This window comes from Penicillium paradoxum (genome assembly GCF_028828445.1).
Source record: "Penicillium paradoxum strain IBT 22861 chromosome Unknown utg000005l_segment0_segment0, whole genome shotgun sequence".
NCBI classification, from domain to species: domain Eukaryota; kingdom Fungi; phylum Ascomycota; class Eurotiomycetes; order Eurotiales; family Aspergillaceae; genus Penicillium; species Penicillium paradoxum.
In genome coordinates, this window is record NW_026643183.1 from 2,632,247 (window position 1) to 2,655,910 (window position 23,664).

A 23,664-nucleotide genomic window follows, 5' to 3' on the forward strand; every position below is an offset into this window, starting at 1 on the left:
TAGGTACGGAGTACGTAATACAGTATGTATGCCCCTGGAGGCATTCTGGTCACGGGTGCATATAAGGCTGAGGTCGGACAAACCAATGAGGTCATAGGGTCTTGGCGTTCGCTGGAATATCTCTGCTGCCTGGTCGCATCCTTCCTTATAGGGTCACTTGGAGTAGGAGACACTAACACGGAACCCCCATGGACAGTTCGACCATAAGGCTGAAAGCTTGGCCTCCCGACCTTTTTCTTACTCCCCCTGAAATCCTCTTTTGTCTATGACTTTATTTTTATCTACCTAGATATCACGTAGTCATGGACTCCCGACCCCGGTCCTTGCCTGTCCATCCGATTGACAAATATGGCCCTAAATTCGTCGAGAAGGCCGATCAAATACATCGCCGGGTGACCATGGACGAGCCCAAACCTGCGGGAGGCTTTGATGCCACTCCGATGCCCTATGCTCCGCCAGGCTATACGCTCAAGATCACCTTCCATCGTGCAGAGGACTTGCCTATCGCGGACTTCGGCAGTTTCTCATCCGATCCCTATGTCGCCGCGCAAATGATTGTCAACCTACCGAGACGCCATAAACAAGACCCCGCCGTGAGGTTTCGTACTCCAACCGTGCACAAGGATATGAACCCCAAATGGGAGTGCGAGTGGACTGTCGCAAATGTCCCGGCCTCGGGGTTTCAGTTGAAATGTGTTCTCATGGATGAGGACCCCGCGGATCACGATGATAAGCTGGGAATCGCATTCATCGAGGTTCCTACACTCTCAGAGGATTGGGCAGGTTTTAAGGAGAAGCCCTTCAAGGTTAAAAAGCGCTTTGGGAGCAAGCGCGTCTATGTCTTCACTAATGTCTCTGCCTTTGCTACTGGTCACCACAAGGAATCTTGGCTAGTAGTCAGCATTGAGTGCCTCGGCAAGACTCCTGGCACCGTGGGGTCCCAGATGTACACTGTCGGGCCCAATCATTGGTTCAAACATTTTTCCCCTATGATCGGACGGCTGGCTGGCATCAAAGATCAGGTTCAAAGCACAGATGGCAGTGGCAAAGCAATCAGCCGTTATAAGTACATTTCCCTGTCCTCCTCCCAGCATTCCTCATATTAATCTATCTAGCTTCCAAGCGATTCAAATGCAACTCGCAGGTCCCGTGCCATCGGAATTATATCATCGCTATGTGGAGTTCAAACCATTTGTGGCTGGGATGTTCCAGGCCCAGAGTCTACGAGGGCGCATTCTGCATAAAGCGCTCCATCATCAACACCAGCGGATCTACAATTTCGACCGCACTACTTTACACGGGTCCTTTCTGAGACCTTGTCATGAATTCGCTCAGAAGTTTTTGGAGTTTGCACATTATGGCCAAGGTGGTCGGATCTTCACCTACGTGCTCACGTTGGACGGACAACTCCGGTTCACCGAGACCGGCAAAGAATTTGGCATCGATATGCTAAGCAAACATACCATGCATAGCGATGTGTCCATCTATATCGCGTACTCGGGTGAATTTTTCCTCCGGCGGCGCAAAAATCGTCGTCGGCGCAGCTCACCGGGAGGGCGCACGGAATCAGCAGACGATTTCCCCGTGGAGGAAGACGAACAAGAAATATCGATCTCGACCGATCCTGCGGACTACGAACTCTTTATCGATAATGACAGTGGGACTTATCGTCCCAATGCGGAGAAACTGCCGCTTCTACGGGAGTTTGTCTCCTCTAACTTCCCTGGTCTTCACGTTACGACTTTGGACTGCCAGGCCGATGCCGAGCGAATGAGCAGGCTGAAAGACGAGCAGCGCGAGTTCAAGAAGAACCAAGGCAATATCATCACATTCCTACAGCAAAGCAGCACGTCATCATCGTCAATCTCTAGCTCGGATGAAGATGAGCTCAATGAGCTCAGTGGTCATCCTAAACAACGAGGAGATCTTTCCCGGCGAGTCCATGAAATGCGCGATTTGCGTGGACAAGTGATGCGATGGGCGGAGGCAGAAGAAAAGCCCGATGGTCATAAGCATAAGCATCGCTACTTCTCTGGCGAGCGTCCTGTATCGGCCGGCCCACTCGAGGCCAATCGTTCGATCACCAAGCACGCGGCCAACTCGTAAACGTCTCTCGTGCTGTGATTTTCTTCGGCTTTCATTGTACTTGGTCTGGAACTGAGTCTTATGATGTATATGAATTATCGATACCAGCTTAATACAAAGAAAATATATTGAACTTGGAATTTTTCATTTTTCCCCGAGCGATTGTGATAATCAAAGAAATACGTGCTGTGGTTGAAACTCCCTCCGGCGTGGTTGCCTACATTTCTCCGATCACTCTCGATCGCCCCCTCCTTTAGACCCTCCTCTTGCTCTTCCTCTCCGCCCCTTAGACAACTCACGACTGAATGACGGATCATTTGACGACTTTGCAAGCTGCTTTCTAGGCCGGCCATCCGACTGCAGGCTCGCAGACCATCGATGGCCATCGGTCTGCTTAGGTCCTTTTCTCGCGCCGTGATTCCTTCGCCTGCGACATCATGGGGAATGTTGCCAGCCGTCTTGATGATGCGGGGAATTTATTTTTCAAGGATCAGAATCGCTGTATGTGGAAAGATCGGGTCTCAGAATCTTTTTCTTTTGCGTCACTAACAAAATATTTGTGATCAGTCGCGATCGCATCGGTCACGATAAGTAACTCCAGGCGTCGTCTTCTGACCCTATCCCCCAACGCGTTCCCAGCGGCGAGGTTCGCAGCCAAGCGCAATGCTGGCGACGATACTCCGATCGAATATATCCAGGTATGCAGCTCCCTCAAATAGTCCGAATGATCCAGCTAACCACTCATTAGGACCCTGACACGCCGTCTGCCGCTCCGATCCCGACCTTCATGCTGCGCTTGTCAAACGATGAGGAGTTGATATTCAAATTTACTTTTATCATACGTCAGACACAGACCGGCAATGCTCCAAACTCAGTCAATGGTGTTTCAACCACCATGCCCGAAGTGGTGGATACTAGTCTCATGGGCCTCACGTTCGCTCATGCATCTAACTCCAAAGAACTGGATAATTTGATCACAAGAGAGTTCCACGCAAATCCTAACCTTCAGAATAATTCTAATGTTCAGTTGATCGGCGATTACTCTACTGAAGGCACTCCGTCCGTGACGTTTGACTGGTCATGGAGATGGAAGCCCCCGAAAGTGACAGAGGACAAAGGGGGCGGCTGGCGCAACAGCTGCAGTTTCTTGGATTATGATCAGAGAACAAATCGTCTCAACACCCTCGCACATTTCTCATTCTGGGTGCATAATTCGATTCGTCCCCTACCGAGTCCCCAAATCTCCTCACCAAACCTAGAGCTACCCCTCCTTCCGCGCTCTCGCATTCCATCAACCCAGTCAGTCCTATCGCACTACAGCGACGCCGAATCTTCTCTCCAAACTCTTCCTCGAACTCCTCCCCCCGCGCCCCCACCACTTCCACAACCACCACCACCACCACCAACTGCGCCCTCCCCACCCCCTCCTCCACCAGCCAAGGTGGACCTTCCACATTCGCGGGCAGGCGATGAGATGAGCGGGGTGGAAGATGGTCCCTTGTTCCGAGCGACCATGAAAGCACTGGAATCAAAGACAGGGAACATGCGAGCCAAAATAAAAAAAGTGCTCAAGAAAGCCGAAAACGCACAGCAGGCGCAAGTAAGCTGCAACGAAGCCATGGAGGCGTTTTTAGGTTCATTGAATGATGCTTCCACGTCCAATGCAAACGCCATACAACCTGCATTGGACCACTATTTTGAGAAGATTGCTCGGCAGATCTTGAAGTACGAGCAACTGAACACGATCCAACTCCAAAAACTCGTAATCGAACCTTTGATCAAGTTATATCATAATGATATCAAACAAGCAGAGGCCAAAAGGAAGGAATGGGACGAAGAAAGCCGTGATTATTACGCATATGTCAGTCGGTATCTAGGGCAGCGACAGGATTCGCTGAAAGAGAAGAAGCGTGCTGAGAGCGATTCAAAATATCAAGCTAAGCGACGGAACTTTGAACTGAAGCGGTTTGATTACTCTTCGTTCATGCAGGATCTTCATGGAGGTCGCAAAGAACAAGAAGTTCTCTCGCACCTCACTAAGTACGCGAATTTTCAAGCCAAGAATTTCCTGGCAACCGCCACAAAGGTCGAAGGAATGACTCCTCAATTGGATGCTCTTATCCATGAGGTGGACCAGGCCGACAAGGAATTCCAATTCCAGCGAACAGAACGCGAGGAGAAGCGTCGAGCTTTGGAAAATGGCAGCAACCCATATCTTGAGCCTGACGTAGTGGCTGCTGCGGCTAGTGTACCCGTAGGGGAAAATCCCAATGGTGGCCCTTCTACCGAGGTGGAGCTTGGTCGCGCTGATAGCACAGGCTCCCAGCTTCGGGGAGTCATTAGCAACACCTCATCGGTTTCGTCTCAGGCAAATGCAGGCTCTATTGCCTCAACCACGGGGACCAGTGCGCCTGCGTCAAACTCGACGACAACTAATAATGTGAGCCAGAATCGCTTCAAGGGTATCCGGGATCTCGAAGAACAGAACAGTCTGGCACCCGATAGAAGCAGCGGCAAGCAACGGAAAGAAGGCCTTCTCTGGGCACTGTCCCGTCCAGGATCTCACATCGATCCCAAGGGAATCAACAAACAGGCGTGGCATAAGTAGGTTTTAAGCGCCCCCTTTCGAGCCGTTGTTTATTAACCTCTACAGATTCTGGATTGTTTTGGATCAAGGGAAATTGTCTGAATATAGCAACTGGAAACAAAAGCTTGATCTACACATGGATCCCATCGATCTACGAATGGCCTCCGTTCGTGAAGCTCGCAACGCAGAAAGACGGTTCTGTTTCGAAGTGATCACCCCGCAGTTCAAACGTATCTACCAAGCCACTTCAGAGGAAGATATGTCAAACTGGATCAGGTCTATCAACAATGCGCTCCAGAGTGCGGTTGAAGGCCAAGGAACGCCACCTCCCTCTTCATCTAGGAATGATGCACCCGCCAATCGGGATATCGGTTCCGTCCTCACAGGAAAAAGCTCGTCGGTGTCTGGGCATCACTCCTATTCGTCCTCTAGCTCAAGCAACAATGCTGGAGTCATCCGCCGTACAACAGTCGGTGCGCGCCCGGGCTATGTTCGTCAAGACAGCAACAATTTTGAGGAGAATCCTGCAAAACTCCTGCAAGTTGTGCGGGATGCAGATCAAGGCAACAACTGGTGTGCTGATTGCGGGTCATCTTCCAAGGTCGAGTGGGTGTCTATCAATCTTGGGATCATTCTCTGCATAGAATGTAGTGGAATTCACCGTTCTCTGGGCACTCATATCTCCAAGATTCGCTCACTTACGTTGGACGTTCATTCCTTCTCGAACGATATCGTTGAGATTCTTTTGCAAATTGGCAACCGTGTCAGCAACATGATTTGGGAGGCGACCCTGGATCAAACTCTCAAACCAAGTAGCAACTCTACCCGAGAGCAACGTTTGAAGTTTATCACGGCCAAATATGTTGATCGACTCTACGTTGAAAATCTACCTTCGCCACGTTCTCGCTTCACAACACCCGATGAAACTCTCCTTGCCTCTATCAAAACGAATGACATTCAAGGCGTTCTCTACGGCCTTGCCCTGCGTGGCAATGTAAACATCACCGATCGCTCCCGCAACACCCATGCAACCTTCCTAGCGCTCGCCGCAGCCGATCCTGCATCTCCCGGCTCCACGCCGACCAGTTTGTCTGCCAGATCTAGCGCTAAAGCCATACCGTTCCCCATCGCCGAACTACTTGTTCAAAATGGCGCAGAGATTCCCCCACAGCCCCCATCCATCCCTCTTTCCCCTGCGGCCCAGCTCTATATCAGTCAGCGGACCGCACGCACCTCCGCCTTTAGTGTGCCTCCACCGCCGCTAGGTGGGAGGTCTTCTGCAAACGATACCCTTGGTTCTCTCCCAACTATTCGCAGCAAGGAACCTTCCTCCACACCAAACACTGTAACTCTCGCGGAGAGCAGAGATAAAGATAAAGAGAAACTGTCCAAGAGAGGAAGCGCCGGCGCCCGCTTTGCGGGAAAAGTGGCTTCGCTTGGAATTGAACGATAAGGGACTCATTCGCCCTTCATCTTGTCTATATTCACATCAGCCGCCCATCGTAATTATACTGGGCTTTATGCACGATAATTCCCTAATGACTCCCCCCCCCTCTTTTCCCTTTTTTTTAGCATTGTCTCTTTTCTGCTTGAGAGCCAGGCGATGACCTTCTGGTTCAATTTGATCCTATTATTGGATGGTTGCTCATCACTTTCTCTGGTTGTCCTGTCTTCTAGGACAAATTTAGATATGGGTGAGGTCTGGTGCCTTCGCCCTACATTCTGATTCTTTTTCTTGTATGATAATCCCGCAAGTATTCCCATGGCAGTTATCTCAAGCACTATTTACTACATGTATACGCCAATCAACTTGACTGGCGCTGCAGATGGCAGGTAGTGGTTCTTCACCGCAGACACTGGCCACCGGATACATTGTAGAGAGGCGAAGTTGCCGAGCAGTGGCGATATCACTGGAGGCAAGTCTCTCCACCCCGGCAGCTAACGATTTTGTATCACGAAAATAGAACTACAAGATCGTCCAGCCGGAGGCGTTGAGGCTGCCTCAGAAGGGTAAGACTTGCAGTTTATCAAACATACCAATTTGTACCTATAACATAATCCAATGTATGGATACACCAATCAGACGATTCCAATCAAATGGCTGATGCCTGCTATCCATTCTGTGGGGGCTGTGAGGTTTTACGAAAATGGAGATCATCCAGACTTGTGAGTCAGAGCATTGTATAGCGATATGCGTTTTCTCCAGTTTCACTGTACAATGGAAGAGTAGGTAGCAGCTTCGTGTCATTGCTGGGCCGACGCTTGCAGAGACTTTCGAGGGAGCGGGAAAATTGTGTCTCGGAGCAGGCTAACGGGGCTTATCAACAAACTCTTCCACAGCGATCCAAATGTAATCGTGGATGGAGATGTCCTTCATGGCTGGGCGGAGTCACCCGCTGTGAATGCAAGCTCCAATCAGCAAATTGCCTAGGTACTCAACACTGTAGATTGAGCACCGAGCCCGTTCAACTCGGCGTGTGGTTTCCGCTTTCCGTTGTTGAAATGAGCGGCTGGAGTCTGCCCAGGAGAGGGGGCTCATCAATCTTGAGTCAAGAGATCACCGTGGACACACGCATTATGGTTGGTGAATCAGATTCAGGAACGTGAAGAGAGCAGAGAGAGAGAGGATCCACCCGTGACGTCAGACCCAAGTGGCGCCTGAGGTGTTAATGTGGCGTCTGATCCCGGACATGCGGCGACGAGACAAACCACTCACGTTGGACTGATCGCCGGGTTAATCCCGATCATGTTTCCTCCATAGTATGGAAGGTGCTGGAATGTTTTGGAGACGCCTTGCGCGCCTACACCGAGTACAGTAGTATCGGAATCGATTTCATATTGCACATCGAGTCGCTTTGGTTTTCGGTAAATCTCCGGAAGAAAATCCAATCAAATGTGATCATCTACCGGTGGAGAGCGGAGTGGCGAAAAGATCCGAAAATGCGTTGAGCATCGAGTCAACGGTGCTCCGTACTCCGTACTCCGTACTCCGTACGGAGTACATAAATGGAGATGTGGAGGGGTCAGCTGACCTGGAAAAATGGTCCGACACGTGACAGCCAATCACCTGTAGAGCGAAGATGCTGTCCAACGGCCTTCCGAGTTGTGACATGTTCGGGCTGGCCGGATGCAAGGTACCGACCGACTGCACTGGAGAGGGGTATCCATGTGTACGCCATTGGAATTCAGAGATGAGTGTCCCAGAGTCACGGTGGCTGTTTCTGATATGTCTGATTGGTCTGTTGGAGGCCACACACTACAGTGGAATCACGGGTCATTACCGAGGAGTAGATGGTTGCCACTACGGGGACTTGAAGTTTGAGACTCGAAAGAAAAAAAAAATCATGCGCTGGGACATGCAACTACATATCAACGTAAACGAGTGTGAAGAAGTCGTTGAGTCGTTGTTACCCAGGGTGCGTTTTCATTGGCTGGCCTGAGATGCCGATGGATCACCTGAGCACCTTCCACTTCCATCTCGTTTCGGCCATCTCTCCTCGTCAAGATACAATGCTAATGCACGATCTGATTTGTACCTGGTACGGTCTTCTTACCGCTGGAAGTCGGATCTCCACTTCCATGGCATAGTGTGAACAAAGTCGATAAAATCGATACGGAGTACTCCGTATATTGAACTATGTATCATAGATCCGACCTCGCTACTCCGTATGGATCATCAAATTGAAGTTCCAAGGTTGCTCTCCAGGGCCGTTACACCATACAGTAACACACGACCTTTTACTCCGTAACTCCTACCTCTGAGATGGACTGTCCAACTCCAAGTCAAACCATCTTCGATCCATGGAAAAAAAAAAAAGGAAAGGAAAGGAAAGCAGAAGGGCGAGGGGGGGAAATAGGCTAGAAAAGAAAAGAAAAGAAAAAAGCCAACAGAAAAAAAGCACAGAAAAAAAAGCCGGCAACCCCATACATATACATACATATGTACTATTAGAGCCGATGTCCCGAAATGATTGGTGGGACCATGATCGAGACTAAAGAGAACCTCTCGGCCCATGGCTTCCCCTTGCGGTTATGAGGCGCCGCCCGTCGGACCCAAAGACCCAAAGCCCATCCTCTCCCCGATTTGACAAATACGGTACTGTTTCCCTTTGTTTCCCTTTGTACGTACAACCAGAGGGTCTCCTCTCATTGGTCCTTTTTAGCCTCATTTTCGATATTTTTCTAGTACGTTCTTCAGTGGCAAACGCGCCACAAATGCATTGCTGCGGCATCATTGGTCCAGGCTCCCAGAGGCTCCTCGGGTGTGCAAGTCACTAATACAATCTCTGACAGGCCCCATATGCTGGCGTCTAGATTTGGTCAAATGTACGCCGTCCAACAGAAAAAAAAAGAAAAGAAAAGAAAGCCAAAAAAGGACGATCTGCATCTGTTCGCCATGAGACCCATCTAGAGACTACTATTTTCAGGAATGAACAGCAAGCTTCTAGAAATTGCTAGATCTATTTCTTTTCTAAGGCCAGACCGAGAATAGAGTCTCTTGGGTACCTATATCCATGGTCTCTGTATAAGTATAGATTGGTTGATATCCTCCTATACAAAGAGGAGGGGGGGAAAGGGTACCTTCAAAACATCTTTAAGAGACCCACGTTTAGTACATACTCCGTAGTATACCCCGAATCCATTGTATTTTCTTTTCTTTTTCTTTTTTTTTTTCCGTTTCTCTTCCCTACTCTCCCTTTTTCTCCTTTGATATCGAGGCCATTGACGTAAGACCCAGATTATCTTCACTTGCGCATCCGCCACTCTTCACCTTATATATCTATTTAGTCTTGGAGCTCTCCCCTTCTTCCCCTGCAAGCTCACTTATAAACCCGAGGGGTTAGTTCAAACTCTCGGAGCTCTTTTCTTCAAAAAAAAAAAAAATCGCAAAGCAAAAAATTAGGTCTTCAGCCACAACTCGGCTGTTTTGGTCAATGCCAGTCACCAAGACTCTTCCTGCCCCCCTTGGTTGCGTCTAGACTTTCTGAGTAACACCTTGAAACACAGGTATGTCCATCTTCTCTTGTCTGTGTCTTGTTTTCCCTCCCTTTGTTTCGAAATGATACTTAGGTATATCCCTATGGGTTCCATACCTGATTTCCTCCCCCCACCTTTGGCCTTATACTCCTGTGCCGTTCCCTCTATTTTCTTGAGATCGGTTGTTTGTCCCACCTATTCGTTCTAGGGAGCCACAAGCTTCGTGGGCGTATGGTCTAGAAGAGAGAGAGGGTGGAGGGGAGGTTTGGTTAGTGCACGTTTGCGCTGATTTTTTCTTTCCCTTCCAATTCCCTCAGCTTTCCCCAATTCCCTCTTTTCTTTTATATTGCATGACAATCCCAGGCCTCCACTGACCTGAGTAGTCTGGACTTGAACTCGCTATATCTCCTGGATCTGATTTTTGCCATTGGTTTCCCATCTTTTTTTCTGTTCCGGCTTGGAAGTGAGTGCGGACTCTTTGGGAAGTCTTTGGGGGATTTATTGTAGACCAGGGGCTTCGGCTAATTTGAAGGTAAGAAAGATCTTGGGGTAAGTTAAGAAACGTGTTCTCTACAGGCACTAAAGTCTCAGTAGTATTTCCAAGCTTTAGAGAAGTTGACATCGATTCAACCCCCGATGGGCAATGTTCCTTCGGACAAGACACCCGACGGGACAGACCCGGTATCAGAATCAAATGTGTCCAGACCGAGTCAGTCAATTTATTAAAGCTCTTTTTCCCTTCTTGTTCCCTTCTTGTTCCCTTGTATTGACGTTGAATCTCCAGGTACGTCCCCCGCTCCACCCTCGCGACCTTCCAATGTCAGATACCATTCCAGCTTCGGCGATACTCGATATGGAACGACTCCTTCTTTAAACATGGGCAATATGACATACGCCCTTCCAGGCCAGCAAGGCTCGCCATATGAGCCGCCAATACACCAGTATCCGGCAGCGCACGGGCAAGGGATGATGTACTCCATGTCAATGGCTCCCTATGGACACAATCCCGGATCCATGGCATATGGGGTGCCTTTTCCAGTTTATCCACCGTACGCAATCCCGACACATCCAGGATCTGCTCAGCATGGACATCCTTACCAGCCATATGCAATCCAAATGCCAAACGTTGCTTCCGGCCAAACATCTCCATACAGCTCTGGCTACTACCCTCATTCGCCATACAGTGCCCACTATGGACATGGAATGCACCTTGGTCAAATCGCTCAAGTTGGATCCCCAGTCCGTACACACACCAACTCACCATTGAACCCGAGCTCTTCACGCAAAGAAACCGAGAAACGGATGACCGACCTGGAATATGATGTCTCTAAGACTATCGTGGATGGTTCAAATCCTATGAAACCAGGGCAGGCCCAACCGCTGCTTTCCGGTGAGTGTTTCAACCTTTCTCGCGCCGGGCTTAGTGATTAACGCTTTATTGTATTCATAGACGATTTCCCCTCACAATCCACCCCGTCCGCTCCGAGCACTCCACGAGGCCCACCCCGAAAGCCCAAGCAATCAGGCCATGCACTATGGGTTGGAAATCTTCCCCCTGGGGCCAATGTCATGGATCTCAAGGACCATTTCTCGCAGGATGCAACGAACGACATTGAAAGTGTATTCCTGATTTCTAAAAGTAATTGTGCTTTCGTGAACTACAAGTCAGCTGCTGCCTGTGTCGCAGCCCTGGCGAGATTCCACGACTCTCGATTCCAAGGTGTGCGTGTTGTCTGTCGATTGCGAAAGGGATTCACTGCTCCGGGTTCCGGATCTGTCAGTGTGGTAAGTTCCACGGTGAACTACCCTTCTCGGTCATGCTTCGAGGATCTTCCTATGCCTCCGCCTGCGGAGTCGAGTGAAAACCTTCCAATGACACCGGAGGTCAGCTCGGCAGCGCCTGCTACGGGTAACCATCCGGCATCGGCCCGACTGGTTGATCGTTACTTTATAGTCAAAAGCTTGACAGTGGATGATCTCGAATTGAGCAAGCAAAGTGGGATCTGGGCTACGCAGTCACACAATGAGGCGGCGATGAATCAGGCTTACGAGGTGAGTGGAGATCACGTTTCCTATGTTTCCCTGCCCCCCTCCCCCCGGGCTGGGACGCTCGTAATAACCGGAACTGACCTTTTGTCTAGACGGCCGATCAAGTTTATTTGATCTTTTCGGCCAATAAGTCTGGTGAGTATTTTGGATACGCGCGGATGATGTCGCCGATCAGCGACGACGAAGAGCTCGCGTTAGAAATGCCCTTACGGCCCGAGCCTCCACCCGGGCCCGACGACCTCAACGTGACCTTGACTGCCGCAACCTCGACAGCGCCTCAAGGCCGCATCATTGACGATTCTGCACGGGGGACCATCTTTTGGGAAGTTGAATCATCGGAGGACGAAACCGACGATGCGCGCAGCGAGAAGAGCGCTGAGCCCGAGGATCCGGAAGAGGGCCAGACTTTTGGCAAACCATTTCGCATTGAATGGGTTTCGACCGAGCGAGTGCCTTTTCATCGCACTCGTGGGCTACGTAACCCGTGGAATGCCAATCGGGAGATCAAAATCGCCCGTGACGGTACCGAAATCGAGCCGACGATCGGCCGCAAGTTGATTCAGCTTTTCCATTTGCCTCCCGCTTAAGATCGGGCTCTCTCTTGATAGCCAATGGTCTAGCATGCCCGGCCTATGATGGTTGACATCGGCAGAAGAGGGGAGGACGCTCTCCAGGGCTTTTTTCCAATCAACCCCCCGAGAGGATTCTTCAGCGTCCTATCGCACTCGCACACGCACACGCACACGCACAACAATATTCATGGGAAACGAGCAATACACGATGTACGTCCATGTTTTTTTTTTTTTTCTTCTTTTCTTTTTTTCTTATTTATTTCTCTTCTTACCGGGGAGCTATGAACACGAATGCTCCTCTTTTTCTAGGATTGGCGTTGGTCTGCACGATACCCTTTGTAAATTTGAATTGGTATATTGGATAGGATTTCTAAGATCCATGGTTTGTTCTATGTATTGAGCCATGAAGTCACCATGAGAGTATGTCTTGACCTCTGTAGGTACAAGTCTGTAGATGTAGAGATACCGTATGTCCAGGGATTTATCCCCTTCGAGGCAAACAAAGACATTCCAGTTCCACTTCAAATTCTTCTAAAAGAATCCAGTCAATTGAAACCGGGAAAAGGAGAAGAAAGAGAAAAAAAAAAATAGGCCCTTCATCGACATCATCACTCTCCACTTAGCGCCACTTTTCCCCAGAAAATCGGAGCTTAGCTCTCTTTCCCGGTGAGTGCAACCCCTCAGTGGTACGGCCACTTCTGCCTTTTTCTTTTCCCTCATTCTTCACTCTTCACCCTTCACCCTTGACTCTCTACTCTCTACTCTCTACTCTCTACTCTTCACCCTTCCCCCTTCACCCTCCACCCTTCACTATCTCTTCTTCACTCTACCCTTTCAACTCCCGAGATTCCCCATCTCTATCCCAATCCTCTGTATGAAAAGGGCGGCTAGTCCGTCCGGATTATTTCTCTGCTCTCAGTTCAGACCCTCCTTCATCTGACCATGTCCAACGATCGCACCTCCCCTATCTCAGTCCCAAATGCAGAGAATCGACAGCGTCGGGGCTCTATCGCCGATATCTTTTCCAAGCCGAGTAATCCATCCAATACCCATACTACAAATCCGCAGCCAAACCAGCGTCGACTCTCGATCACCACGCTAGGCCTCTCTGGTTCTCCCACACAAACCTCCGCCTTTGGAGGCAATCGCGATCTCCGCCGAGGCAGTCTCTCCAGCTCAATGGGCTCCAATTTTCCCACCGAAGACGCTGTCGAGGACGAGCAGGGAACCTCACCCAACTCACAGTTTGCGAGACGTGTCTCCTTCGGTGCACAGGCACTGCGTGATGCTCGTGCAGGAAGCATAGGCAATGGTAGAAACTACCCCCTCCATCTGCTGTAGGCCCACGCCGTTCTCCGCCGGCTGGCTCGGCCATCATTGCTACCCGATCTTCCGCAAGTATCTCAACTTCTCCTCAGGATGAGAGATCTAACACATCCCGCCGACCCTTAGGCGAAGGCTTTAATTGGTCAGAGGCCCTCCGCTCCCGTGCTGAGCGTGCCCCCTCCCTCGGGGGGCCCGTCTCCCCCCAGGCAAGCCAGCGCTCCCACGGTTACCACCAGCGTGCCGCCTCCATTGCGTCCATGGAGCAGCCAGGCCGGGAAATCCCCCGCCAGCCCAAGCAGAATAAGCCGGATTTCTTTCAGGAGAAGATCCTGAGAGGTGACTTTATGGATTAGAGATTCATTCTCTTGTCATCTTCCCAGGGAAGTATATCCCGATCGGTGCTATTGGGTGTATATTTTCTTTTACTGTCTTCAGACTTGTGTCCAATTTTGGGTTTCGGTCGTCCAGATGTGTTTTCCCAACTCTTTCTTCTTTCCTCTTTCCTTTTCTCTTCTTTGGCCCTCTCTGCAAATATCTGGAATATGTATCAAAATGATTCATGGAGGATCGTCACCTTTTTGTTTTTTCTTTCTTTCTTTTTCGGGGTTGGTTCCTTTTCTGAGGCCTGGGATCACCGGAGATTCCTATTCATGTATTCATGTTTTTGAGTCCATTCCTTGTCCATCCCATCCTGGCGATGCGGGTGATTCTCTTCTTACTGATATATGACTACCAAATTGACACCCACTGGTCATTCTAAGGTTGACTGGATATTGGAGATAAACACTCGATTGCTCTATATGTAATCGTGGTTGCAGTACATGACACCCAGTCTATATAGTATGTCGGGGGGTGTATGTATCTACCCAGAGGTCATACAGCCCTTCTTTCCTTCGGTCCATATACAGCGTCCGCCAACTTTAGTCCGTGTCACCCCGTTCTTCGCTTTCAAGAAAAGTGTGAGGGCCCTGTCCCAGCGTCATCCTCCGGATGCTCAGCATGCGAATGTCCCGGTGCGCCCTCGGCTACCTTGTTGTCTGCCGAACTCTCCTCCTTTTTGTGATACTTCTTTGCCACTTTTCGATCCATCAGCTGATCGGTCGTAAGCTGGTCCTCCGGTGCTGGCGGCTCCCACTTGCTACTTTGCCACGGCGGCACGCGCATCACATACATCATATCCATCTCCTCAAGTGTTTTATCCTTGCCCTCCAAAACAAAGAAATAAACAACGAGCACCGCGAAAAACAGACACCCGGCGAACACATACCCATACGCAAAGTCAATATCATCAGTAATAAACGGCGTGAAGAATCCTATAAGGAAATTCCACAGCCAGTTTGATGCCGTTGCCATGGCCATCGCTCGCGCCCGGTATCGTGATGGGTACAGTTCTGCCACAATTGCCCACACCATCGGGCCCCAGGTCATGGCGAACCCAGTGATGAACAAACACGCGAAAACTACCATGGCTGTTCCCGCAGCTGGTGTGTTATTCGGCGTTTCCACGTCTAGCGCGAAGTGGCCTACCGAGGCAAATATCATGAAGCAGCAGAACATCCAGATCCCGCCTGTGATCAGTGATTTACGACGTCCAAAATGCTCGATCACATATAATCCGCCGAACGTGGTGCCGAAGTTCACACCACCGAGGATCATCTGCGTGACGTATGTGTTGCTGATTCCGGCCCCATTGAAAATGACCGTTCCCTGTATTGAATCAGCTGAGGTCCGAGATGAATCCTACCGGGTTCACTGTATGGGCAGAAAGGGATGAATAGGGAAGGGACTGACATAGTAGAAGAAGTAGTTGGCACCAGTCAGCTGCTGCAAAGCTTGAAGCACCACGCCAAGGACGATGCGATAGGGCATGCGCGGCGCCTGGAACATCTCGACCCATCCATAGATGCCGCTTCGCGATCCTTTCTCCGCATCTAGCTGCTCCTGCATCTCCGCGAGCTCATGCACGATGACCCGGTGGTTTTCGGGTATGCCGTACAGCTTGGACATGGTGCGTCGTGCCCGATCCCCGCGGCCATGCCGATAGTCAAATCGAGGGCTTTCTGGGAAGAATAGGATGCCAATTCCAAGGACAAGACCCCACAGAAATGTGATCCCGAGTGGGATTCGCCAAGATGCTGTGCTGTCCATGCTCTCCGTGCCGAAATTGATGCAGTATGCGACAAAGATGCCCAGTGTCACGAACAACTGGTAGGAGCTGGTATGTGCTGTTAGGGTTATGGCTCATATGGCATGGAACTGTTACTTACCACACCATCGCTCCTCGGATATGTCTCGGTGCTATCTCGCCTTGGTACATGGGAACTAACAGCGAACAAGCTCCCACGCCGAACCCGGTGACGAATCGCCCCATCATCATCTGATACCACTTCCCTGCTGGCGAGGAAATCTGGATGATCAATCCAACATGGAGGATGATACACCAGAAGAAGATCGACCATTTCCGGCCAATTTGGTCTGTCAATGGGCCGGCGAGCAGGGCTCCTATCAAGGTTCCGATGGAGAGCTGGAAAGCGTCAGAAGATCCAACCTCGCCCTGTTCTCCACTTCTCTTGTCATTCCAAGAGATGTGGCGAGAAATATTACTCACCATCGAGACAATCAACCCAGACCGAACATTGCTAAACCTGTATTCTCCATCCGGCTTGAGCTGGGCAAACTGTTGCTTGAAGTTATTCATCTCCAAGAAGCCCGAAATTTGGCCAGTATCGTATCCAAAAATGATACCACCAATAGACACAAACGCGCCCAGTAGCACCGACCGCCATGTCACCCACGGCACATGCGACTCGTCCATAAAGCTGCCTCTCTTCTCGCGGTCAGCCGACGGCTCACCAGAGAAGTCCGTCAATGGTGGGGACGTGCTTCTTCCACTACCGGCCTTTTGGAGAAATGGGATTTTCATGGTGAGAACAAGGGATTGGAGGTATGTACAGTCAAAAGAACTTATGTCAAACCAAATACGGCTTGGTTGTGGGGAGGGGAATTCGGTTGTGTTTCCAGGCTGTGTCTTTCCGGTTATAAAGGTCTGGCCTATAGGTCACAGTGTCTTTACATCGTCATATTGCCACTTCCGGAACGTCCTCAGGCCTATACCGTCATGCATTAAATGCGTCAGTGCGGTCGAGAGATGTACAGTGTGGTATCAATTGAATAGACGGTCTAATGTACACACTTATGACGGATTGGATGTATACTTCGGTGGTTTTTGATCTCTCCGGCGTGATACCTGAGTCGACTGTCCAGGGGCAAACAGCTGTCTCTAAGGTACTCCGGGGTATTGTCCGGAGAAGCAAGGAAGCAGGGAAGCAGGGAAAAGGTCAGGATGTTGTGACCGTGAAGTCATGACGTCAACCGGACTTTTGTTTTGTTTTTGATCTTTGAATTGACCAAAGAAGAAGAAGAAGAAGAAGAAGAAAAAGGCTGGATAATATCGTAAGCTTATTTTAAGCTGGTGGACTGCGGTTGATCTACCTACATCCACCTCCACTGTCTAATATAGCAATGTGATACTCCATCCTTCGTGCATAGAAGCGATTGAACTATCTTAAAACATGGCGAACAAAAGGCCAGAAGCATATTAGGTGTATAAAAGAGACAAATACTGAATTGTATAGACTGCCCTAGTAAGGAATACCGTTGGTCATGAGTTGGAACTGATCATAACCCTTGGTTGATACGCTCATGTACGATTTGCGTGTAAGTTCGCGCATGTACTCGGCGGCATCGCGCTCGCTTTTGTCCAGAACAAACCGGTCACGGAAGTTTTTCAGTGTTTCGGGCTTGAAGCATGGAAGACCACTGTCAAGCATGAGGGATACAATATGGGCCAGCTTCGTGCTATACGGGCGCGATGCAAGGAATGCCTTCACCACCAACGACTCAAACCACCGGTATGGCTGCGTGGTGGTCGGGTTATGGGAACTGCCTGGCAAGTTGATGCCGCCCTGATGGTGGGCTGGATCATGAGTTCCACTCATGACAGCGACCATCTCGGAGGTCAGTTTGAACGGTGCTCGCTCGAATCGCACGCCGCCCGGCGCAATGTCAAAGCAGAATCCAAAATCAATGTGAATGATATGGCCAGCGTCGTCAATCATAATGTTTCCATTGTGCCGATCCTTGAATTGCAGCAGGTAGGATATGACTGAGTAGGCAGCCATACTCTTGACAAAATTGGTCCGCGCCTCTTGGAATTTAATAGAGTCTTCGCCTCCATACTTGGACACAAAGTAGTCATACAGCCCGTTAACTGCCTCGCGACCGAGCATATCGCGAGAAATGGAGTTGGGAAGCACGTCGATCACACCACAGCCAGGCGCTGTTGAGGTCACTCGGTAAGGGTAGACCCAAACGTCCAAGCCAACGCTGGTGAAAATGCTTCTAAAAGCCGCAATCATCTGCAGGGCAAGCATATCCTGACGACAATCGTCACCGACCTTGAAAATTGCCGACTGCCAAACTTCGTAGGTCTCCTGCTCAGGCTCGGAATGATTGGTCAATTGCCGTTGATGCTGGTGGTGATGGTCACTAGAATCGGCCTCGGCCTTTTCAATCAATCGTGGCCGTGTTTTCTGAATGCGGAATGTCGCCATATAAGGTGCCTTTGCGTGACTCTGCAACGGTTTACCAGATTTCCGGTCAATGCCCACAACTACGCCGTCGGGGTTGCTAGGAAGATACACTCCGACTTCCACCTTGATCTTACGCAATTCCTCCTCAATCTTCTCTTTTTTCTCGGGTTTACTTCTCTTGATATAGGGGCGAAGTTTGCCCGAGACACCCGTGACTTCGTTGAAGAATGAGAATTCTCTCTCATAGAAAGCACGCTCTTCGTCTGAGAAGCTTGAAATCAAGTTATCAAGGAAACGATCAAGTGTGTCTTTGATCGGATCGGGCTGTTAAAAGTCGAAAATGCTAAGTAATAGACGTTGAGCTGGGGGAGCATTAAACTTACTATTTGAGAATCCTCGTCCTTGAAGGAGTTGGCCTTCATGTTCCAAATAACCTGGTGAGCAAACAGCTGAGATAACTTGGTTGTTTCGAGAATGTAGCGGTCTACATAACCCAGAGCATCGAAGCGTAGAGCCTGCACCAGTTGCGGTACAAAATAGAACCGAACATCCATTGAATAACTCTCCAACGCCCGCATGGCGTACTGCAAGATGTAGGGATGATTGCCGTAAGCAGGCATGAAATATGTAATAGCCTCCGTAGGAGTGACAGGAGCCCAATATAGCATGTATTTCAACTGCGGACCAACATCGGCAGGTAAAGAGTTGTCGAACATAATCTCCAGGGCGCTTGGTTCTTCGATGACTTTCTCCGGGAAATTCAGTATCAATGACCTAATATCAGTCTGCATTTTGGTCGAGGGGAACCGAGTAGCCATCTGAATAGCCAACCCTGCATTTTCCGCCCAGGCAAGCCGAAGTAAAGATACGGGGCCTTCATCAGGACTCTTGCCACCAATGGAAGGCATATGGTGCTTTCGCTCCGGTTCTAGGGGAAAGAGCCAAACCCGAAGGCGAGATCGTTCATTCTCCACGAGGACTTGAAGCAATTCTTGTTTAGGCTGCAAAGATTTGTACGACCCTTGTGCAAGAGCAGCAATTCCCGCAACGCTTCGTAGAACCGCCGTGACCTCGCTGAGAATTCGATCTTCTGCTTTAATCTGTAGGCGATTACCTCCGAATGACCACCTTGGAGGATGTCTAAACCAACTCAGAGCAGCAGATAATATCTGATCTTTCAGTTTCCACGATGCACCGCTGTTTCGAGGACTGAGATGTCTCAGAACTCTGAGACCAAGGAGCACAATGCGGAAATGGATTTCCCTCGCCAACGGATGCCCCTGAGATTTTGAGAGACCAACAACCGTGCTACTGATTAGGCGACAGAAAAGCTGTTGATCCTGCAAATTTCCTAGACGAATAGCATTGAAATGGCTTTCGAAGAAATGAAGAACGCGTAGATGCGGCGAGACAGTATCTTGAGCCTTTTGCTGCATCCGGAGCATGAGATCCTTGTCAGTTGGCAAAAGTTCAATTCTAGTGTGGAGTGGGTCGAGGTATTCGAAGGTAGGATCAAACAATCCTTTGCGGCGCTTCATGCTTCTCTCCCACCCCTCGATGACTTCACATAGGATTCGTGGCTCGGTGCTTGGGTTCTCATGAATAACCCCAAGCCAGAGGGATACACCCAGTTTGATGGTCTCTTTGGTGAAAATCTGGAAAGGCAACGCGACCAAGTAATGGACCACAGAGAGTCGTGGCTTGCTGCTGCTGCAAATAAGTCCCGCAGCCTGCCGAAGTACATTTCTAACCTCCACCACAGAAATTTCCTCGCCAGCGATGCTCCGTTCGTAGAGGCGACCAAGAATCTTTTCCAAAGACTCAGTAGATTCGGGAAGATTATCGACGCGAGGTTGATCAACGCATTGGCTGTAGGATTCCCCGTCCAGCCCACCGAGAGAAGGCATATCTGGTCGCCGGTATTTCTGGCGTGTTGTGTATAGTGCCATAAAATCAGATGCGACATTGAACTGTGTGCTTCCGTAGCCATCGATGGACCCAAGTCGTGGGTCACTTTGTGGGATCAGGGAACCCATTTCGAGAGCAAATGAACGTCCCATTGAAATATGTCCATAGCCACCATCGTCATCGTATTCGGAAAGATAGGTTTGGAGTAATCCTTTGATATCTAGTGGGGCAATGTTCAAGACGGTGGTTACCCAAGTTCTTGCTCGTTCATGGAATCGATTCAGAGTTGCTCTTCTCAGTGCATAGTTGTCCGGCAGTTCAACCTTGACAATGCCCATGGGAGAAACCAAAGACGGTTTCCACTCAAACTCATCAAGTTCTCCTTGAAGACAGGAAGACCACATGACTGTCAGAATTTCAAGCAAAGCAAAGAGTGAATGCTTTTCACACAAGGCAGAAGGGCATTCACGAATGATTTTATCCGCACATTGTGTCGCAATACTCTGAACTCTTTCAATGCGATGACAGCAGGCCACCAGGAACCCAGCCAGCTGCTTGGACAGGTAAGGGGCAGAAAACTCATCATGTTCCCCGGAGAGTGTTAAGGACAGATAACTGGTGACCGCTTTGTCCGCAACAGCATTGGTGCATACGACCATCTCTGGTGTGGCCAATGCAGGATCAAGAAAATAACTAAGAATCTTGGTAGAGTCCCCTGAAGAGGCTCGGAGGCTTTCGACCAAGATCACAGCATTGAGAAACACTGCTCTTGAATAGTCCAGTCGCTTGATATCGGATTCACGGCCAGGAAGTTCGGAGACCAATGCTTTCTTCTGCTCCATGACTCGCTGCGGTCCCATCCCACGTCTGAGCACAGTGTTCAATTCTACATCGCTCTCCAGCGAGTCCATGTGATTCTCGGCCACCAAGGGCGGGGAGTGATGTGCAAGAATGCGAAGTTCCTTGTGGTGCCGCTGGGCAACACTAGAGCTAAGGGATATCCCATGAATGGCGATATTGAACCAAGCATCACGGAACAGTGTTAGAATAGTTTCATCATAGTCCAGGATCGACCAGGAAGCCCCGGTAGGGCTGCCCTTGGAGGAAAGGAGCAGAGCGAGCGGTTTCAGAAGTGGAGTGATATCATCTGCAGCAAAAACAATTTCCTTGTGGCGTTCATTTTCACGGTCTGGCACATCACCTTTGTTGATAATGCTTTCTAACAGATGGACTAGATAAAGTCTGTGAAGTGGAGACTTCTGGTCCAAAGTGATCGAGAGGTAAGCCATGGCGCACTGGACAGCATCAGAGATAGTATCTAGTCCCTTGTTGATGCCGTCAAGGTAGATACGTGCGTAGAATTTCAACAGAAGCTGGAACTCAGCTTGTCCGCCGCTTAAAGCAAGAACGGCAGTCTCCTGAATGATAAAGGCATCCACCGTGATATTGATCTTGCCAATCTTTTGGAGAAGCATAGATTGAGCCAATGCACTGATCTTCCCATCATTGCAGTGAGTTGCAACTGTCACAATGGCATGGATGACATTTCTGTAGGTCACGGTGTCGTCCTCACCATTGGCCGAGAGCGAAGTCTGGCTTGCGTTCTTCGGGTATGCCTCAAGGTTCATTCCGGGTCCGGTATGATCCCCGATCAGTTGATCCTGGCTAGATTGATCCACATTCGTGCTCGGGCTTAGTGCATTGCCAAGTGAATAGAGGGTAGTGATCACAGCATCCTCGGAAAGGATAGTCAGGATTTGAGCGAGGCACCGGGAGGCGACAGCGACGGTGGAACGAGCTGACACACCTCCTTGGGCCAAGAATCTCAAAAGACACCGTCTTCCAATAGATGCACCATTCGGCGACATTCTTGCAAGAATGGCGGTGCATTTCAAAACGGTCACAGATAGCTCCACGTTCGACATTTGCTGGGGATCGAGCAAAGTATCCTCGAGCCAGGACAGCAACATATCGTTATTGGTTAAATCTTCGCCAAGAATCACGCAGTTCAGGAAGCCTACCAGAGCATGGCCCTTCACAGAGAAGGCAAGGCGCTGCTGCCAAGGTGAGCCAACTTGCAGATAATCGGAGCCATCCTCTAGCAAGTGGATTTCCTCGCTAATGATATCAGTGACGCGCTCGACTAGAGCAATATCTGCCTCATCATAACTCTTGGCAATACCGACACCAGTCATGTAGTCGTCCAAGAGCTGATCATCAGTCAAATGCTGGAAGCCGATCAGAGATGCTGCGCATGACTTTACAAAGCGCATGAAGCCTTCTTGTACGAGCATAGCACCCAAGGGGCGACCATGAGCAGCGTATCGACGAGTATATTTTCTCCAGTCACTGAAAGCATGTTCCGCAACGTTGGCATTGCGAATGGTGGATGAAGCCGTCTCAACTGCAATTATAAAAGGCTCGGACAACATTGCACGCAGATTATCGACAATCTGTAATTTCTCGCTCGCATGCCAGATAGAAGTATGCTCGGCTGAGGCTTCCATGAACCCAACAAGGGAAACTGCAATTGACAACACGGCAAGAGATTCATGTACAACGCCTTGCCGCCCCGTCTCAGATCTAGAATATTGGAAAGGCGTGACTGCTTTGATAGCCTCAGTGCAGTTATTCAGATAGCTGTGCACGGCCCGAAGAGCCGTTGTGCGAATGTCTGGATACTTGGTTCCTAGTGACAAAAGTGCGATGACCAAATTGTATGTTAGGGTTTCCCAAGGCGACGGCTTTACACTATGCAGAAAGGGCGACGGCCGGAATAGCTGACTGTGGGATTCCGGCAGATATCGAGAGAGTTGTGACATCAATCGAGCAGCATTTTCTGGGTCGTTTACCGAGGAGGCTGCTTTGCATAGGGCCAGGAGGACATCGAGCTCGCGGATGCCCTGTCCAAAGGTTAGTTTATACCCTACGCCACCGGAGGTTGATAACTAGCAGACGCACCATTGGAACCTGAGATATAGGGGCCTGGTCCCTCAAAATACCATTCAAGGCACCATCGGGCTGACGACTCAACCGAGACTGGTCCGCAAGGCGAGTGAGCTCCGATTCATCGCGGGGCGCCTCAACTGCCAACGCAGCTAGTTTTTGGAAAGCCAAACGTCTGATTCCACCTGAGAGGCTTTTATTATCCATTAGCACTATCCTCAATCATTAAATATCTTACATACCCGTCCATTGTGAAGAACCTAAGGTTATAAGAATGCGGAACCCCCTGCGCGAATATGAGGTCAGGGGAGACAGCACGTGCCAGCGACGCGAACGTAGGTCCGAACACCTATTTACGGAGTACATCAAGTATAGATCCAAATCTACGCGTATGTCTCGGTAGATGTAGAACCTATGTTATCTTGTTAAATTTCCAGAAGAATTGTATCCGTCGTATGGGTGCGATTTGTAAACATCAAATCGAATTTACGTAGGTGATTTCTCGTGTTGGTTCTCGCCATTTTGAGGCGGAGAGGCGCCAGGGGAGAGAGCTTTCTCCAGCCCTTCTCCCCAGGTCTTCCACCCGCCCCAGACAAGATATACGTGGGTGTCTCTTCTCCAC

At 49.8% G+C, this 23,664-nt stretch overlaps 6 protein-coding genes across 6 annotated transcripts; 4 read left to right on the plus strand and 2 right to left on the minus strand.

Moving 5' to 3' along the window:
* Nucleotides 1–302: 302 nt before the first annotated feature.
* On the plus strand, nucleotides 303–2,106 carry N7457_006012 (C2 domain protein; the record flags this gene model as incomplete). The annotated part of the gene is made up of 2 exons (XM_057177056.1): nucleotides 303–1,066; nucleotides 1,116–2,106. The coding sequence occupies 2 exons, from the start codon at nucleotides 303–305 to the stop codon at nucleotides 2,104–2,106; spliced, it is 1,755 nt and encodes a 584-aa protein (XP_057031358.1).
* A 416-nt stretch (nucleotides 2,107–2,522) lies between these two features.
* Nucleotides 2,523–6,125, plus strand: N7457_006013 (putative ARF GTPase activator (Csx2); the record flags this gene model as incomplete). The annotated part of the gene is made up of 4 exons (XM_057177057.1): nucleotides 2,523–2,586; nucleotides 2,653–2,783; nucleotides 2,834–4,689; nucleotides 4,739–6,125. The coding sequence occupies 4 exons, from the start codon at nucleotides 2,523–2,525 to the stop codon at nucleotides 6,123–6,125; spliced, it is 3,438 nt and encodes a 1,145-aa protein (XP_057031359.1).
* Nucleotides 6,126–10,285: 4,160 nt separating this feature from the next.
* Nucleotides 10,286–12,285, plus strand: N7457_006014 (putative YT521-B-like splicing factor; the record flags this gene model as incomplete). The annotated part of the gene is made up of 4 exons (XM_057177058.1): nucleotides 10,286–10,358; nucleotides 10,434–11,039; nucleotides 11,100–11,701; nucleotides 11,791–12,285. 4 exons carry the CDS (start codon nucleotides 10,286–10,288, stop codon nucleotides 12,283–12,285), a joined length of 1,776 nt encoding a protein of 591 aa, XP_057031360.1.
* Nucleotides 12,286–13,212: 927 nt separating this feature from the next.
* Nucleotides 13,213–13,949, plus strand: N7457_006015 (uncharacterized protein; the record flags this gene model as incomplete). The annotated part of the gene is made up of 2 exons (XM_057177059.1): nucleotides 13,213–13,582; nucleotides 13,612–13,949. The coding sequence occupies 2 exons, from the start codon at nucleotides 13,213–13,215 to the stop codon at nucleotides 13,947–13,949; spliced, it is 708 nt and encodes a 235-aa protein (XP_057031361.1).
* A 595-nt stretch (nucleotides 13,950–14,544) lies between these two features.
* Nucleotides 14,545–16,519, minus strand: N7457_006016 (sugar porter family MFS transporter; the record flags this gene model as incomplete). Its single annotated transcript, XM_057177060.1, has 3 exons — nucleotides 14,545–15,303; nucleotides 15,388–15,811; nucleotides 15,864–16,519. The coding sequence occupies 3 exons, from the start codon at nucleotides 16,517–16,519 to the stop codon at nucleotides 14,545–14,547; spliced, it is 1,839 nt and encodes a 612-aa protein (XP_057031362.1).
* A 718-nt stretch (nucleotides 16,520–17,237) lies between these two features.
* Nucleotides 17,238–23,292, minus strand: stt4 (1-phosphatidylinositol 4-kinase STT4; the record flags this gene model as incomplete). The annotated part of the gene is made up of 4 exons (XM_057177061.1): nucleotides 17,238–18,512; nucleotides 18,572–22,999; nucleotides 23,058–23,235; nucleotides 23,285–23,292. 4 exons carry the CDS (start codon nucleotides 23,290–23,292, stop codon nucleotides 17,238–17,240), a joined length of 5,889 nt encoding a protein of 1,962 aa, XP_057031363.1.
* Nucleotides 23,293–23,664: the final 372 nt, after the last annotated feature.